At 46.1% G+C, this 17671-nt stretch overlaps 1 protein-coding gene across 2 annotated transcripts in view; it reads left to right on the forward strand.

Moving 5' to 3' along the window:
• The window catches only part of TCEA3 (transcription elongation factor A3), a 38551-nt gene extending 21676 nt beyond the window's left edge, over nucleotides 1–16875 (forward strand). For both annotated transcript variants that reach the window (XM_081962489.1, XM_081962490.1), the window contains exons 6-12: nucleotides 4245–4301; nucleotides 5230–5310; nucleotides 6734–6894; nucleotides 8319–8375; nucleotides 10319–10473; nucleotides 11960–12178; nucleotides 13656–16875. In XM_081962489.1, the coding sequence (XP_081818615.1) occupies nucleotides 4245–4301; nucleotides 5230–5310; nucleotides 6734–6894; nucleotides 8319–8375; nucleotides 10319–10473; nucleotides 11960–12178; nucleotides 13656–13664 (739 nt within the window). In that variant the 3' untranslated portion in view covers nucleotides 13665–16875. The remainder of the gene's footprint in view (nucleotides 1–4244; nucleotides 4302–5229; nucleotides 5311–6733; nucleotides 6895–8318; nucleotides 8376–10318; nucleotides 10474–11959; nucleotides 12179–13655) is intronic.
• The last annotated feature ends 796 nt before the right edge of the window (nucleotides 16876–17671 follow it).

Here is a 17671-nt window from a genome sequence, read left to right on the forward strand (position 1 = left end):
TTCGGCTGTTGGAGGGGCCGGAGGCCACAACACTTTAGCCCAAAATGCAAATTATTTAATTGCTTTAGTAAATCAGATTTTATGTAGATTTTGATGCATTGTCTCTTAAAAACCAGGCTGGTTTTTTTCCCCACACAGGCTATGATGTCATGATGCAAACTCTGCCCTTGAACTGAAGTTGCAGGGCTTCCATTGTGATGTCATCAGGACAATTTACTTGCTTGTCCTGATGCTGGCGAGTGGAGATGTTTGCCCAGTCCTTCCTTAAATGCATCCCATGTCTCAGCCTGCTTTATTAGGACTTGTGTTGTAGCGCTTAATCGGAACAAAGGGGTTGCTACTGCAGGAAACGCTGAAACCTTAGCGAATATCCATCTCACCTCTCAGGAGGTCTCCAGTTGATTGCCAAGCCAAGGCAGGCTCATCTTTTATTTATTTGCAATTTGTATAAACGGTTGCATTCCAGAGAGGCTCCCGGGGTTGGGGGGTGTTTCACAAGAAGGCCATAAAACACGGCAGATCATAAACTCTGATAAAAAAAAAAGAAATCAGAATTCATAATGAGGGTTAGCGCTCTGCTCTCAATCTCTCTGATAACCTTTGCATCCCAGGTGGTCTATTAGACGGCGGAGTTTAAATGGGTTTTCCAAAACGAGGGAGACGTAGGTGTTGTTGTTGTTGTGGAGAGACTCTTCTAAAAGAAGGGAAGTACGGAGAAATGCAGGTTACCCTGTTTCCCTGAAAATAAGCCCTCCCTGGAAATATTGCAACACAGCAGCAGCCATGAGGTGACCACACTCGTTGCCTCATGCACCTCAAAAATAATAAGACCTCCCCGAAAATAAGGCCAAGTGCTTATTTTGAGGTCAAAAGAAAATAAAGACCCTGTCTTCTTTCATTGGGGGTGTTATTTGGAACCCTGACATCATTGTGGTCCTAAATCAGGACTACCTGTTTTTGCCTCTGCTTGGATGGGGAAGGCAGGTAGGAAATCTTCAGCCTCCTCTTGCAGGATGATAGGACAGGACAGATTCTTGGTGAACTTAACACAAACTTCTACAAGTTTGGTTGAGAAATCCTCCAGGGCAGAGGTTGGCAATCTCAAACACTCCAAGAGCCATTTGGACCCGTTTCCCACAGAAAAGAAAACACCTGGAGCCACAAAACTCTTCCCGTGCCTGACTATTTCCTGAGGGGCCACAAAACTAGTATATGTAGTTGACGTAAGCATTCTGTTTTCTTCTGAAACTTTTCTTGTCTTGGCTTTCAACACGTTTGGCCTGCCGAGGGTTGAAAAGCTCAAGAAATCATGTTCCAGCGGGTATCGCACATTGGCGGGTGTAACACATATTTTGAGCAACAGGGAGCCGCAGCAGAAGGATAAAAGAGCCACATGCAGCTCCAGAGCTGTAGGTTGCTGGCCCCTGCTCCAGGGTATCCCAGCTGTAATCCTGTTTATTTTCAGATTCTTTGGCAGCTGCCTCGAAACTGACAAAAAGTCTTCCAGGCAAGGCTGACTGAAATGACAGGGAAGCAATTTCAGGAACTGAATGTTTTTCTGCTTAGAACCAATTAATCCCCGTGTATATCGGGGTGGAGATGTTGTGATTTTTTTGTTCTAACAGCCTTGTTGTAATCTGGCGGGGAGACAGGCTTTTTCCTTGAAACAAGAATTGATTTGTTTACATAACCTCTCAAATCTTGCTTCACTCTGGGAACCATGTTGGAAAAACCTAAGCAAGAAATATAAATATAAATAGTCCTTATGACTTATGACCGTAATGGAGCTTGGTTGTAAAATGGCTCACCCACGCATCTGACCTTATATTTTGTGACTGTTTCTTTTGCAGCAGTCATTAAATGAGCACCGTGGTCATTAACCGATTGTTCACTATGGGCAGTTTTCCTGAAAACTGGAAGCAAATGTTGGTCTTTTGGCAAAACCATTGCAAAACCTGTGTCAACCGTCCCGTTGATGTAGGCGACAAAAGAAAAATTCCTGGGTCATTTTTTTAAAACCAAGTGTATAACTTTACTGACAGAACCAAACAGGTACAGAAGAAGTGAAGCTCGCTCTGAGGTTTGCACGTGCAAACCAGCATAATTAATTCCCCCTTTTTCCCATCTGGGCCAATCCAGCACATTCATTTTGTTTTGGGAAAACAGTCTGCGCCTTCGGAAGTTCCCCATCATGTGGCCTTGAAGTCTTGGGATTTTTCTCAAGCTGCAGATGGCTTGCATACATTCCTCGTCTCCCTCCCAGCTCCCAATACATCCCCTTTCCCCCTCCCATTGTGTCTGTTGTAAAGCTGCGAGTTGAAGTGCGTTACGAGTCAATCTTGACAACCTGATCACGTGACTGCAGGGGTGGCTACGGAACTGTAAAAATGTCACATGACTGCAAGGGTGTATCAGAAATTTGGAACCCAATTGTAAGTACCCCCTAGGGAGGTCTGTTGTAACTTCAAACGGTTGTTAGGTGACCGGTTACAAGTCGCGGAGTATCTTTTCAGTTTGAGTACTTTTCTTATGCTTCAGTGGTTTTTTGTTTTTTTTTTTGATCATTGGAAGATGAATATTCTATGATTATCCTGTTTTACCTGGAGAAAACTGACTTGAGGAATGACTTATGATTGTGAATAGCAGAGCTGAGGCACCAGTCATTTATTATGTCATCCCAAAAAGTTACCTCTTGCCACCTGCAAGACTTGCGAAATGTTTAGTAACCTGTCCGCTAAGTGCTGGAAATGTAATCAGACCCCAAGTACTTACTACCACATGTGGTGGACGTGTAACAAAGCGAGAGAATATTGGGAGAAAATACAAAACTGGCTGGAAATGATAAACAGAAGGTTGAGTTGAAACCAGAAACATTCTCCTAGGTATACTACCAGAGGGCTGTGATAAAGGGACCACATATTTAGTTTTACACATGCTAACAGCAGCCAGGATCATATATGCTAAATATAGGAAAAACGTGAATACTCCACCAGAGGAAGCTTTCCTTTTTTAGGGGTGGGGGGGATTGTGCCGAAATGATCAGATTAACCTTTAAAGATTAAAGATCAAGAAGATACAGAATATTATATGATGTGGAATAAATTCTATGAATGGATAGAAGAGAGAGGTAGGAATTAGAGAAAAGTAAGACCATAAATGTTAGCACTGAACCTAAGAAGGTAAATAATTACAATAATCAACCAACATGTAAATATTTCAATGTAAGAAGAAACTTAGCGATGGGCTTTTTGGTTATATTATTGCTATTGTTACTATATTATTATTATTGTTCTTAGCTTGTATGTCAATGTTTAATACCATTCATCTTTTTTGGGGGAGGTCTTTCTTATTTGCAAACGGCTGTGATGGCAAACCTATAGCACGCGTGCCACAGGTGGCATGTGGAGCCATATCTGAGGGCATGTGAGGCGTTGTCTTATGACAGCTCCAGCACATGCCAGCTGATTTTCAGCCTTCCGGAGGGAGGCGGGAGGCCGTTTTCACCCTCCCCAGGCTTCAGGAAAGCCTCCAGAGCCTGTGGATGGCAAAGCACAGGCCCAACGGGCCTACTGGAAGTTCGGAAAAGAATTGTTTTTTGCCCTCCCCAGGTTGCAGGAAGCTTTACTGTAGCCTGGGGAGGGCGAAAAACATCCAAACGGACCTCCCGGAAGTCCAGAGGCTTCAGTGAGGCCTGCAGCCATGCGCCAGGAGGGGGGGGAAGGAGAGCACCTGGGAGGAGTGTGCGCACATGCGTAGGGGGGAGGGCATTGCATCAGTGGTGGGTTGCAGTGGTACGGGTGTACTGGAGCCTGCCCGGAGCACCGGATACCGTTCTGGTCCGGAGGGCCCGCCCGCCCACCTGAGTCCTTACTGGTCTTTTAAGTCTTTGGCGCTTCCGTGCACGGCATACACAATGCCTATGTGACGTTCCGCTGAGCAGCTGGAGCGTCGCAGAGGCTCGCGTAGGTGTGAGGACGCGTGCACCATACTGGTTGGAACAGGATTCGGAACCCACCACTGCATTGAATTATGGGTGTGGGCACACGCGCTATCACGTGTCTGCGTGCCCTTTCGACACCCGAGCGGAAAGACATTCACCATCACTGGTAAATGGTATACCTGACAATGCGCTGTTTTTCAAAAAAAAGTTGTTTACGCATAAAATTTATTTTAAAAAATAGTCGCCTCTGAGTCTTGTCGAGCCAAGATGTAACGCAGGCTTAACGTTTGTTCTCACCCCGCAGAGACCACAAAGACGCGTCTACTTCCCAAAAGTCCCACTTGGAGCTCAAAAAAGAGAGGTATGTTTTCAGGGCCCTGGCGAGAACTCCTGTCCGAGGAAGGTGCTCAGAGATGCAGCGACCTAAAGAATTAGAAAGGGAAAAAGGAGAACCGTTCTTGAAGGCGACCATGGGAGCACCCCTCCCTCCCCCCTCCCCCACTGCTACAATAGCAACAGCGACTCTTGCTGTTTGTGTAAGCAAATGTTGCATTATAAATGAGCTTGTAATTGCAGTGCAGCTTTCTTAACAAAGGGGAACTGGCCTTTTATGCGGTAATGATGTTGCAATCTATATACTTGGCCACCTGCCCTCCCCCACCCGCTGCAGCCATAATTAGTGGGTTTTAATGCAGTGTAAACCCTCACCACGCTGAGCTTCTTAAGTAGGAGTCTCGCATGCAAAGCACTTTCTTACTTGACAGGGTGCAGGTAGACCTTGAGTTATGACCACAGTTGGGACCAGGATTTCTGTTGTAAGTCATTGCAGTCCTAAATTGAGATAGATTCAATTTTACATGCGGTGAATCAGGGACGCGGTGGATCAGTGGCTAAGACCCTGAACTTGTCGATCAGAAGGTCGGCAGTTTGGCGGTTTGAATCCCTAGCGCTGCGTAATGGAGTGAGCTCCTGTTACTTGTCCCAGTTTCTGCCAACCTAGCCATTCAAGAGCATGTAAAAATGCAAGTCGAAAAATAGAGACCACGTTTGGTGGGAAGGTAACAGCATTACAACCGAACCATCTTTAGTCATGATGGCTACCTGACCACGGAGACAACTTCTGCTCTTTGGCTTTGAAATGGAGATGAGCACCACCCCCTAGAGTCGGGAACGACTAGCCCATATGTGCAAGGGGAACATTTACCTTTACAATTTTACCGCAAGGAGGTCTAGTGATGTATGCCTCTTTGCCCACATTCTTCATCCCCTCTTTTTTCCCCCTTATAAAGGAGGGACTCCAAAGATTCAAGATCTTCCAGCTCTACTTCTAGTTCATCTACTTCCTCTCCCAAGAGACTGTCGGTGGATAGGTAAGCTAATCCAGCCCAATTCTGGTAAAGGTTTATGTTTGAAAAAAATACCAATACTTAAATGGGAATGTGAAATATCTCATTATGTGAACGAGTAATATGCGTGTCTATTCAGTTTGATGGGCAGTTTTTTTTTATGTTGGATAAATTCCTTAAAGACCCCTGGCTTTAGGTGATTTTTCCCATAGGCCAAAATATGAACTGGCAGCTTCTTAAACAGAGCACATGTTCAAATAGAAGGACTGTGCTTCTGTTAAAGGACATACCTTCTGGTTGTTGGCATGTGACTTCTTGTGTAGCCTTCATTTTGCTTATGAATTCTGCCCAAGTTTTCTACGGTATTTTCTAATGTGTGTGAGGGACCCCAAAAAAGAGCTTTCATGTCATACCGTATTTGGCTTTGAATTAGGTTGGCTGCATTCATGCAAAGCTTGTAATCCAGAGATTTGTTTAACCCAGCGGTGTCAAACTTGATGTCATTGAGGGCCACGTCGGGGTTGCGTTTGATCTTGTGGGGAGGCATGGGAGGCATGGCTAGCTCAACGTCACTCATGTCGGGGTGCCTGTGGTGGCCCGAGCACTCTGCCAGCAAAAACGGGCTCCTGAGCTCTGTTTTCGCTGGCAGAGGCACTGCAGGCCAGTCCTTCACTGTTTCCAAGGTGGCCCCTTAGGCCAGATCTAAGCACCCCGTGGGTCAGATCCGGGCCCTGGTCCTTGAGTTTGATACCTCTGGTTTAACCCTTTTTCTGGGTTTAACAGGGCAACCTGTCAGACTGGATTTGTAGGCTAGGTACCAACGGTTGTACTCAAACGCATGTTAGCCAAGTTCATAAAGTTCTACAAACACGTCTCGTAAATATTTTCCTAACTGGTTACGCATGTTGTATGAACATGCCGATTAATCATATCAGCCCTGGCTTAAAATGTAAGTAGCACACTCCAGATTAGAAGGTGGGACAGGCCTTCCCATTAAACAAGGGCACCAGCTTGCTCAACCTGAGTTTCAAGAAAAGAAAGCAAACAATTAGCTTTCTGGTGTCATTCTATTGGATTTTTGCAGCTAGGGAGGGAAGAGGTTAGTTTGGCTTGGATAGCAAAATAATTTGATTGCTCTTGACTTCAGTGATCCCAAATGGGTTAGAGCAGGGGTGTCCAAACTTGGCAACTTTAAGATTTGTGGACTTCAACTCCCAGAATTCCTCCTCCAGTCATGTTGGCTCAGGAACTCTGGCATTTGAAGCACGCAAGTCTTAAAGCTGTCAAGTTACAAGACCCTTGCACCCTTAACCCTTTAGAAAAAAAACCCCAAGTCTTAAAGTTGCCAAGGTTGGACACCCCTGGGTTAGAGGCTATATTGAAACGGTCGTAAATTAGCATTTTTTTTTCCATTTAAAACAAAAATCTCACTTGATGTCCTGCTCAGATCAAACGACAAATCTGGAAGTGAGGTGCCCAAGATGCCAGCCAGCCCTGTCACGCCAACATTTGGAGCTTCTGTCTGCTTCTTGCCCTCGTCCTACTTGACTGGAGACTCCATTAGGGACAAGTGTATTGAGATGGTCTCTGCAGCCCTGAAAATGGATGGTGAGAAAGAAAACGTCCTGGGGGAATGAAGAAATTAACTTAGGAGGAGAGTCAAGGGGATCTAAAGAATGTACAGTCTGCCCTGGAGCTCTGGTTCCGATGTTTTTATCTCCAGCTTCCACTCTTCTGGGAGTTACCTGTATGGCAAAATTCAGGAGAGGAGAAGTGATCAAACAGTGATTTTTGAAGTCCATGAGTATTGATTAGATTACATAACTACAAAGGCATTTCCACAGTTATTGATATAGAGATAGCAATAGCACTTAGATTTATATACCTCTTCGTAGTGCTTTACAGCCCTCTCTAAGCAGTTTACAGAGTCAGCATATTGCCCCAAACAATCTGGGTCTTCATTTTACTGACCTCGGATCGAACTCCTGGCAGAAAGCAGAGTCAGCTTGCAAAACTGCATTCTAACCACTACGCTACCATGGCGCAAAAATGATATTGCTATAGAGATGATTGATAATGCCAATAGGATCAATTTTACTTACCACACCAAGCAGCAGCAGAAAATGTCTGTAAAAACAAGTCTGTGAAATAAGATAAAATGAAGAGCTACCGTAAGTTAAAAAGTGATTCCAAATGAGAGGCATTTGCAGGGAGAGCCAAGGAGGCAGAAAAGAGTTAATTCATGATGCAAATTCTGCCCTTTCTGGGGTGGGCGTGTCACAACATCAAATGTGGGTATGGAAGGGACAGAGCTTACGGCATGTTGCTCATCACTTTAATGAAAGCATCAGAACCTGCAAAGCCTCCTGGTTCAAATAAACGTAGCGGAAACAACAATCCACAGTTAAAAAATTGACATTCAGAAGTAAACAATTATTTTCTGCTGCTACTATTGCGTTATTGATATTAATAGGCATTATATAAGGAATTTGTAGTGCCACGTAATGGAGTGAGCTCCTGTAACTTTCTGCCAGTTCGAAAGCATGTAAAAAATGTAAGTAGAAAAATAGGAGCCACCATTGGTGGGAAGGTAACAGCCTTCCATGCACCTTCAGTGTTTAGTCATGCCAGCCACATGACCACGGAGACGTCTTCGGACAGCACTGGCTCTTTGGCTTTGAAACGGAGATGAGCACCGCCCTCTAGAGTCAGGAACAACTAGCACATATGTGCGAGGGGATTTATTGTTGCTCTTACACTAGTTAATTATGTTATGCATCTATTTTTTAAACTAAGGGGTGTTCAAACTTATCATCTTAAGACCTGTAGACTTCAACTCCCTTGCTGGCTGGGGAATTCTGGGAGTTGAAGTCCACATGTCAAAGTTGCCAAGGCTGGACATCCCTGATCTAAGTGTAGAAGTTCAGGTGTTTTGGTTGGACACAAAACTGAATTTTATCTGGTTGTGCTGCATGAATTTCCCCCCTTACATCTCTGTTTTCACGCCTTTCTCCTCTTCATCTCCATTCAAGATGATTACAAAGAATTTGCGGTCAACTGTGATAAGATGGCAGCCGAGATTGAAGATTATATCTTTTTGATATTTGGGTCTGGGGGTTATTTGTGCGAGTGGGAAAATGAAGTTATAACTGGGAAAACATCTTAGGGAGATATTTACACGGGCGAGATTCGAACAGCTTGACACAATGGTCAGATATGGGAGAGTCCATTTTATACCCTACAATGGACATCTCTGCATTTGTGGTAGAAAGACCTGGCTCGCATCCTATTTGATTGTTGCCAGTATAAGGGGGTAAGAGACAGGTATCTCGGTCTATATACCAAATGAATGACCCATTGGGATCCCTATATCAAAACAACTTATCTTATGTGTGGCCCGAAAATAATATTTAACACAGCACAGTACTTAATCAAAATGGTTCGGTTGAGATTGGCATATGTGGGACTGATTGTGTTAGATTGTAGGGGTGACACCAAAATATAATTTTATCATATTTTATCTATATCTTAAATTATTGTGTTTTATTCCAATTCCATTTTAAATCTTATTTTGTTCCAATTCCATTTTAAATCGCATTTTATCCAATTCCGTTTTAAATTGCTTTTATCAAATTTTATTAATAATTTGTTTCTGGAACTCTGCACTTTAGCCCTTGGTCATATCAATAATAATTTAGCCCTTTGATCAATAATAATAAAAGAGATCACATATGGTGGGGAATGCATCAGAGTGGGAAAGGTTTATGCTAATATTGGACAGGTGTTGCCTTGATGGATAAAAACAAAAACTCCAGTCATTTAAATTGTATACATTCAGGAGATGCTTTCTTGAACTTTTTTTTCCTAAAAGGTTAGGAGGCTAAAAAGGGGTTCAAATTTTGTGTGGGAACTACAGTAATTGCCTACTGCTTCGGACAGAAAGTGTGCTCTTCGGGGAATATATTAGGCATTGTTAAAAATGAGAGCAATGAGAAATATAAAAGGCTATAACTATCTTTTAAGACTAATGGCAATTCTCAGTCTCTGCTGTAGGCAGGGTGGTTCTGTCTGTATGGGAGAGGGAGGAATTGGCAAGATCCCGGGTTTGCAGGAATACAAAGAAAATGAAAATAAAAATAAAAATCAATGTCTTCAGGGATTGGGAAAAGTCTTTAGAGCAGAAAGGTGGAATGAGAAAGAAACAACCTTGTTGTGGCTCGCTGGCGGCCAGCAGACCAGGCAGCAGATTCGGACATTGGGGAGAAACCTGGGCCAGTCCTGGAGTCTGGGGAAAGCTCTGATGAGGGCTCTGAGTTGGAAGCAGAGAAGGGGCCAGGGACGTATGCCAGTTATCAGCTGCCTTCAGAGTCAGACATCAGTGAGGCAGATGAACATCTGGAGCCTGTTCCCAGTGTGCGCATGCGCAGAGTTGCCAGACGAAGGGAACAGCTAAAGAACAGGGGTTGATCTGGGAGTAAGGCCACAGGTGGACACTAAATAGCCCCTCCCAGAGGAAATAAAAGAGGGGCGAAAGGGGGGTGGAGTTTGCAGGAGACTATTATTTCGCTTAATTGGTTTGTGACTCTCTGGGACTCCTTGCCAAGTTTTGCAGAGATCGGCCTGTCAGCTCTCCAAGCCAGATAAGGTCTGTGACTGTAAATCCTCCCTTGAGAGACTTTGCTGGATGGGAATGAGCAGAATTCACAGTAAATTAATAAAAGGGTTTTTTGGCAGGACCAGGAGTTTGCTTCAGGCTCTTGGGAAGCCTCAGTCAGAACACACAGGACTTCCACTGTGGAAAGACTGGCCCCTCCCAGAGGAAATAAAAGAGGAGCGAAAGGGGAGGGGAGTTTGCAGGAGATAATTAGTTCGTTTCTTAGTGTGAAGATTTGGACATTTTCCACACATTTAATGTTTATCTCACCTTTATTACTACTACTATTAGTACTTCAGTAACACAAGAGAATATATTTAATACTTCTTTCTGACCAGTTCTGGTGACTAAAAAAACGTTATTCCTTAATGCTGCCACGTATCTACCAAGAACTGAAGAGCACAGATATGAAATACCGGAACCGAGTGAGGAGCAGAATTAGTAACCTGAAGGACCCCAAGAATCCTGGTTTGCGGCGCAATGTGTTGTGTGGAAGCATCCCGCCAGCTCTAATTGCCAAGATGACGGCAGAGGTCAGTAGGAAGAGGCGGCATGTTGTTTTTCTCAGGCCCGTATTATACAAATAAAACTTGAAATTAACAAATCAATGGTGTGGGGGAGAAATGGTCTGTTGAATGAGAGAGGATGTCCCCCGGGCACTTGAATGATGGCATCGTTATGCAAAAGCTGGATATTGTCACAGGGATTGGCTTTATTGTGTGCAAAGTCTGTTGTATCGAGATTTGGCACATCAGGTTTTAAAGCTTATCTGTTTGTAAAGCTTGATTACCTTAATTTAAGTCTCCAATGGCATTTTAAAATACAAATACAGCAGCTCTTTTAATGATACATGACAGTTGTTGCATATCTGGGTTCATGCAAGTTTTATGCTCGTTATTGACTAAATAGATTAGCATAGCATAGCATAATGTAAGAGGGGTGGGCTGCTGCAGGTTCGCACGGGATCGGGAGAACCTCTAGCTAAGAATCTGCCCAGTCCTGAGAACCTGCAAATCCCACCCTTGGCTGGCCCCACCCATAACCGTTGTAAGTCAAGGACTACCTGTATAGGATATAGGTGGTCCTTGACTTACAACCGTTAGTTTAGTAAACTGCTTGAAGCCAAAACCAAACAGGCTACATTATGGGTTAGTCAGCCATTGGTCTTTCTTGCTGTCCAGTTGATCTACGTCTGTGATGGCAAATCTATGGCATGCGTGCCACAGGTGGCACGTGGAGCCATTTGTTAAAGCACGCAAGGTCAGCTCCAGCGCGCATGCACGCACTGTTGAGCTTACTTTGGCCTTCGCTTTTGGCCATTTTTCACCCTCTGATGGATTCTCTGAAGCCTCTGGAGGGCGAAAAACAGCCCTATGAGCAACCTGGAAGTCCCTTCCTGAACTTCCGGTTTGCACGTTGGGCCGTTTTTTCTCCCTCCAGAGACTTCAGGGAAGCCTCCGGGGTGGTGGGGGTCAGAGGCCGTTTTTGCTCTCCCCAGACTCCTAGAAAGCCTCTGGAGCCTGGGGGAGGGTGGCGAAAAACGGGTCCATCACGTGCCAGAAGCGGGGGAGGGTGGGGTCAAGCACATAGAATTATGGGTGTGGGCATGCCCACACATGCCCATCCCTGCTCTCCACCTGCTTTTGGCACACGATGGCAAAAAGATTAGCCATCACTGATCTAAGTCTTTTAATGCCTCAACTGTAACCCACAAATTAAGAGCTCAACAATTTGTTGCTGTGTCCATACCCTGCTTTTCACCTTTTTAAAGCAAGCATTTTCTGGATTGCATAAGCCATTCCCTAACCAGGTTCGCCTGTCAGACAAAATCCCCCCTCCCCCCCCCCTGAAAAAAGAAACCTCCTAACCAGGGTTTAAACAAAATTGAGCATTGTGTGCCAATGCTCCCACCAGTTTTGGAACCGAACAGGGCCAGCAAGACTGAACTCGGATGAAACCTGCCTAACTAAACGGGCACCTGCTGCCAGTTGGTACAATGAAGGCTGTTGTGCGTTGCAGGAAATGGCTAGTGATGAGCTGAAGGAGCTAAGAAACGCCATGACCCAAGAAGCTATCCGAGAACATCAGATGGCGAAGACCGGAGGTACCGCCACCGACCTCTTCCAGTGCGGAAAGTGCAAGAAAAAGAACTGCACCTACAATCAGGTGCAAACCCGGAGCGCCGATGAGCCCATGACAACTTTCGTGCTCTGTAATGAGTGTGGCAATCGCTGGAAGGTTGGTATTGTTGCTAGTAAATGCTTTAAGCCAGCGGCCTCCAACCTTTGGGGGACCAGGAACTGGTCCTTAGAGAGAAGTTTTTCCATGAACCAGAGAGGTGGTTGTTCCGTGTGCTGCCTCCATCCTGTGGATGGGGCTTGTGCCAGTCCATGGGCGGGTTGTGGAATCCTGCTTTAAGCAGATGATTACTATAAGGGCGTGATGGCTCGATGGCTAAGACGCTGAGCTTGTCGAACAGAAAGATTGGCGGTTAGAATCTCTAGCACTGCATAACGGAGTGAGCTCCTGTTACTCGTCCCAGCTTCTGCCAACCTAGCAGTTCAAAAGCATGTAAAAAATGCAAGTGGAAAAATAGGGACCACCTTTGGTGGGAAGGTAAAAGAGTTCCGTGCGCCTTCGGCGTTGAGCCATGCCGGCCACATGACCACGAAGGCGTCTTCAGACAGCACTGGCTCTTCGGCTTTGAAACACAGATGAGCACCGCCCCCTAGAGTCGGGAACGACTAGCACAGATGTGCGAGGGGAACCTTTACTTTTACTATTACTATAGATAAAATAAAAGCACCTTTGGGACATAAAGCTCAGAGAGCACCAAGGATCCCCTGAGCGACAAATATTATCTTCCATTGGCACCATGTTTCCTTATGTGTGATGCTTCCACACCTTCTTTATTCCCTGTACGCTCTATGGCTGTGGGCTGCAGAGCGTACAACCATAGAGCGTACTCCCAGAGCGGCATCCATCCTCCGTTGCGGCTTCCAAAGCACGGACGGATACCGCTCTGGGAGTACGCTCTATGGTTGTATGCTACCATAGAACATACTCCCAAAGCGGCATCCGTCCTCCGTGCTTTGAAAGTCACACTCACAAAAAAACCCCAAGCGGCAGGCGGCGCCAGCAGCGGAGATGCCCTGGCTCTGCAGGTACTGTAGTGTTAGCCAAAGGCATCGTGAGCATGGGAGTCGCGCGAGCGGGGAATGGAAAAGCCGCTCGCGCAACCCCCCTCTCCAGCCATGCAGAGCCCATTCACTCACCTAGGGGCATTCCAAAGGCGCCGAGCCGCGGGAGGCAGAGGGCAGCGAACAGGTGCTCGTGTTGCTTGGTGCCTTCCGGGTACCCGTAGGTTGGTCAGCGGTGCTGTGCATGCCTGGAAAGGGGGGTTGCCGGGCGGCTGCTCGCGAGCATACTCCCCTCATGGCTGCTGTGTTGCTGCTGCGACAGCGCAACACAGCCATTTGACCCTGAAGCTGTGCCCGGCTCTTCGGGAGCCTGGTTTCAAGGGAGCAGCCGCCAGACAACCCCAAAACAATAAGCCCTCCCCTTTAATAAGCCCAAGGCCATATTTCGTGGGTCAAAAAAATATAAGACCCTGTCGTATTTTCAGGGAAACACGGTAGTATTTCGGTGCAGAGGGGCAAAACATCTGGATTGCAACTTCCTGCATTATTAAAGAGAAAATGTTTTGTTTTTACAGTTCTGTTAATGCTCTTTGCACCCATATGCCAGCGCCACGAAGATGTTGTGCCTGTTGCAGCCGAAGAGATAAGAGAACCTTTGAACTGTTCAACTGATGAAATGAAAGCAGGGAGAGAAAAACAGCCTGCCAAGGTTGAAATGCTGAAGTTTCAACCCCAACCCCACCAGATATCTCTTTTTAAAAATAACGCAGTCGGTTTGAATGAATTACTTCAATGGAATCCTATCTTCGTACTCATTCAGGTGGTAGATGGGCCCCCTCACTGAGAGGGCTGTGTGCCTTCTGAAGTTATATTATGCAAAGGCAGACATTAGCACTGAGCATAGAAGAAGGCCAACAGATTGTGGATTGTTCCCTGCTTTTGTTTGGGGAAATGTAAAATTTTCCATTCTTAAGGCTGCAAAAGATTGGTTTGGCAGTGCATGCGTGGGCAATGTCCAGGGAAGTCTCCAAAGCAGAGACAGTTTCTGATGGCCTGAGCACATAGGTTCGGAAGGTCTGGCTCTGTGATCAACCGCTGATTTGAATCACAAAGTGTAGTTTGTCGAGGCAAATTGAAAGTAACATTTAAAATCAGCAACTATAACGCCAACGGAGGAAAGAAGGATGGGATGTATGCCGTTCTGACTCTGTAATTAGGAGTCAAAAACTACAAATAGAGGTAGCATCTAGTACAGGGGTGTCAAACTCAGGGGTGTGTAGATATCTGGTAAAATTGGGCAACCCTGGAAACAGGAACCGGCCTGCGGTGCTTCTGCAGCAAAAATGGGCTCCCGAGCTCCGTTTCTGGCTGTGATGGCCTCCTGCAAACCTTGGAGCTTGGGAGGGGCCCCTGCGCTCCATTTTTAATGGCCGGAGGTTGGAGGAGGCTGTCGCAGCCGGAAACGGAGTTCGGGAGACCGTTTTCTCTGGCAGAGCACTTGGGCCACCACACTGATGTTACTGACACGAGTAACATCAAGCTGGCCACGCCCTTCTGGCCACACACGTCCCCCGCACTCAACCAGTAGTGGTTTTCTCTTACCCTTGCTACTGGTTCGGAACCGGGAGCACCCGTGTGTGTAGAGCGTCTGTAATGGCGGGTGGACGGAGCCTCCTGCCGCCGCGACCTCTGCTCCCTACCCTCCGAGGTCAAACATAATCCTGATGCGGCCCTCAATGAAATTGAGTTTGACACCCCTGATCTAGTAGAAGGTGCATAGAGGTACAAACTTTAATTAGCTGGATTGGTTGATCCCCTTGGCATTTCCATCCACTCTTTAGTTCAACCGTGACCCCAGAGCCCCTATTTTATTTATTTTGCTAAGTTTGGGATGTATTTTTGGGGCAAGAGAGGTCACCTGATGTCACGAAAGAGACCTTTAACGGACAGACCATCAGCCCAGGTATTTTCTCTTCCCATTTTTTGACTCTATGCTCTCAGCTCCCAGTTTTATTTTGTTTCCTATCCTGTGACTTTTGCAGAGGCTATAAATCAAAAGCTTTGATCCTTTTGTGTTGGCGCTGTCACTCCAAATTCTCCCAAATCTGCCTTCCTGGAATCCTTTATAGGAGGTGATGGTTACAGGTTGAATCTGCATGTAAAGTATGCTTCCTAGCCCCAGGGGATGACACAACTTGTCCCCTTCCTGGCTCCTTGTCACTGTAAAGACAGAATCAAATAATAGCAAATTAGCCATGATAGATTCCGGGTCATCCAAGTACACTGAGAAGCTAGTTTTGAACAGGCAACTGTTCTTGCGATACCTATTTTAGAAAAAGGATGTCCGTCACTGGATATAAGGCAGTTATGAATCCTCCTCCAATGGATTTGATGATGGATCTGTGGCTCGTTTCATCTACTTCTCCATCTTGGGCATTCAGTTGCTATGTGGGGAATTGCCCTAGTTAGCATGGCTATTCTGGGTCCATGTTTCTGGAGGGCAGTTAAATTGGGGTAAGAGGGTCAATTTTTTTGTAGGAGGGAACTAGGTCTGAGAAGCAGGCCCCTAAGACAGGCAACATTCAAAGAGCCACAAAGGTGCTAACTGGAAGCCTCCCATTCAATTCTGGAACCGACTGGAAGTCGGAAGGAGGATTCCCCACCATAGAGTCTCTTCCTAGCGTGACGTCCTTTTTCCTCTACCTGTCCTAACCGACAGCCCTATCAATGGTGGAGCTGACTGGAAAACCCACCCCTTGCCATAGAGTCTCCCCCTGGCACGCCCTGCTTTCCCCCCCACCCCCAACTGGAAGCTTGGCTCAAAATTGGGGTGCTGATTGGAGGCAGGGAGTCGCAGCAGAGGGATGGAAGATCCACATGCGGCTCCAGGGCTGCAGGTTGCTGACCCTTGGCCTAGAAGGAACAGAACTAGTAGTGAAATGTGTACAGCTATTGCATGATGACAAATTTTCTCTTTTGTTACTTTAATGTTTATTTTCCCTCTTATTTTCAAATGACTGTGCCATGTAGAGCAAGTGCTAGAATTGTCCAGACCAATGGAAAGAAGTAAATTGAATCCTCACCTGTCATTTGTGGCTCTGTCCATTCTGTGACATGGGAATTCCCACACCAGTTGCTCCAATCAATACAGGGGTGTCTTCAAAATATCAGGTGCTATGATACCTGTGGTTCTGCAGTCCGGGACCACCACACAACGACTGAGGTGGAGGGGACATTGGAGGTCATCTAGTCCAATCCCCTGCTCAAGGAAATCTTATACCAATGGTTTTCAACCAGGGGTGGGCTGCTGAAAGTTTGCAAGGGTTTGAGAGAACCTCTAGCTAAGATTCTGTGCAGTTCAGAGAATCCCCAAATCCCACTCCTGGCTGGCCCTGCCCACCCCGCTCTTCCCAGGCATCCCCATGCCTCCCATTTTGGATGCAGTTAAGGGTAGGGCGCACGCGGCGGCTCAGAGAGGACAAGGAACGGAAGTACTAGAAGTTTGAGAAGGCCAGAAATGGGCCTCTGGAGCCTGGGGAGGCCTTTTTCGCCCTCCCGGAGGCTCAAGGAAAGCCTCCGGAGCCCGAGGAGGCCAAATCCCACCCACTGCCATTGTGCAGGAGGCCGACTAGGCCATGCCCACCAAGCAACCGGGCAGAGAACCCCTTGCTAAAATTCTTGAAGCCCACCCCTGTTCTCAATGCCTGGTCTACGGACCCCAGGTTGTGTATGTGTGTGATATGGTCACAGGGGATTCACAAAGCCTTGAATAAATGCTATAATTGAAAACTTGAATTAAGTCTTGGCGGTTCGTGGCGATGGTCTGTGGCCAAGAAAAGTATTTATATGGTGATTGGGAAGCCCCGCTCTATACCATTACAAACAAACAGTTGTCCATTCTCTTCTTAAAAACTTCCAGTGTTGGAGCATCGACAACATCTGGAGGCAAGTCGTTCCTCTGAGTATGATTAATCACTGATTAATAATTAACCACGAAATTGTTTGCTTCTATTTTCAAGTACGTTGATGCGATATCACAGCCGAGAATGCCATGTTAATTTGGAAGCAACCGGAGATAAAGCTGAAGCCAAAGGGACAGACACGAAAACAAACCCCTGGGTATTGAGAACTAATTAAATGCTGCAGGCAAATGTATATAAGTAACTTTTTGGCTTAAGTTACATGGGAATCCGATCAAAGTGCTTAACCATTTGTGTGCCTCACTACTGCTTCACTCCAAACTTTTCAAAGCCGTTTAGAACAAGGGGAAGTGATTGGATCCCTGTCAATATCAAACACAGGTTACCGTATTTTTTGGACTATAAGACTCACTGGAGTATAACACGCACCTAGATTTAGAGAAAAACAAGAGGAAAATTTATAGTTTTTGCCCTCCCCGGCCCCCAGAAGCACTTTAGAGGCCAAAAACGGGCTCCTGAAACCTCCGCACGTCCCTTTTTCACCAGTCTGTTTTCAGTTTCCAAACAGCCCTCATTGGCTGGCTTAGTTGCTATGCCCATTCATTGGCTGACCTTGTTACCATGTCTCTGCCGGTTCATGAATATTCTAACAGAATTGTATTACCTAGAAC

The sequence above is a fragment of the Natrix helvetica genome (assembly GCF_964273705.1).
Source record: "Natrix helvetica genome assembly, chromosome: 9".
In the NCBI taxonomy this organism is placed as follows: domain Eukaryota; kingdom Metazoa; phylum Chordata; class Lepidosauria; order Squamata; family Natricidae; genus Natrix; species Natrix helvetica.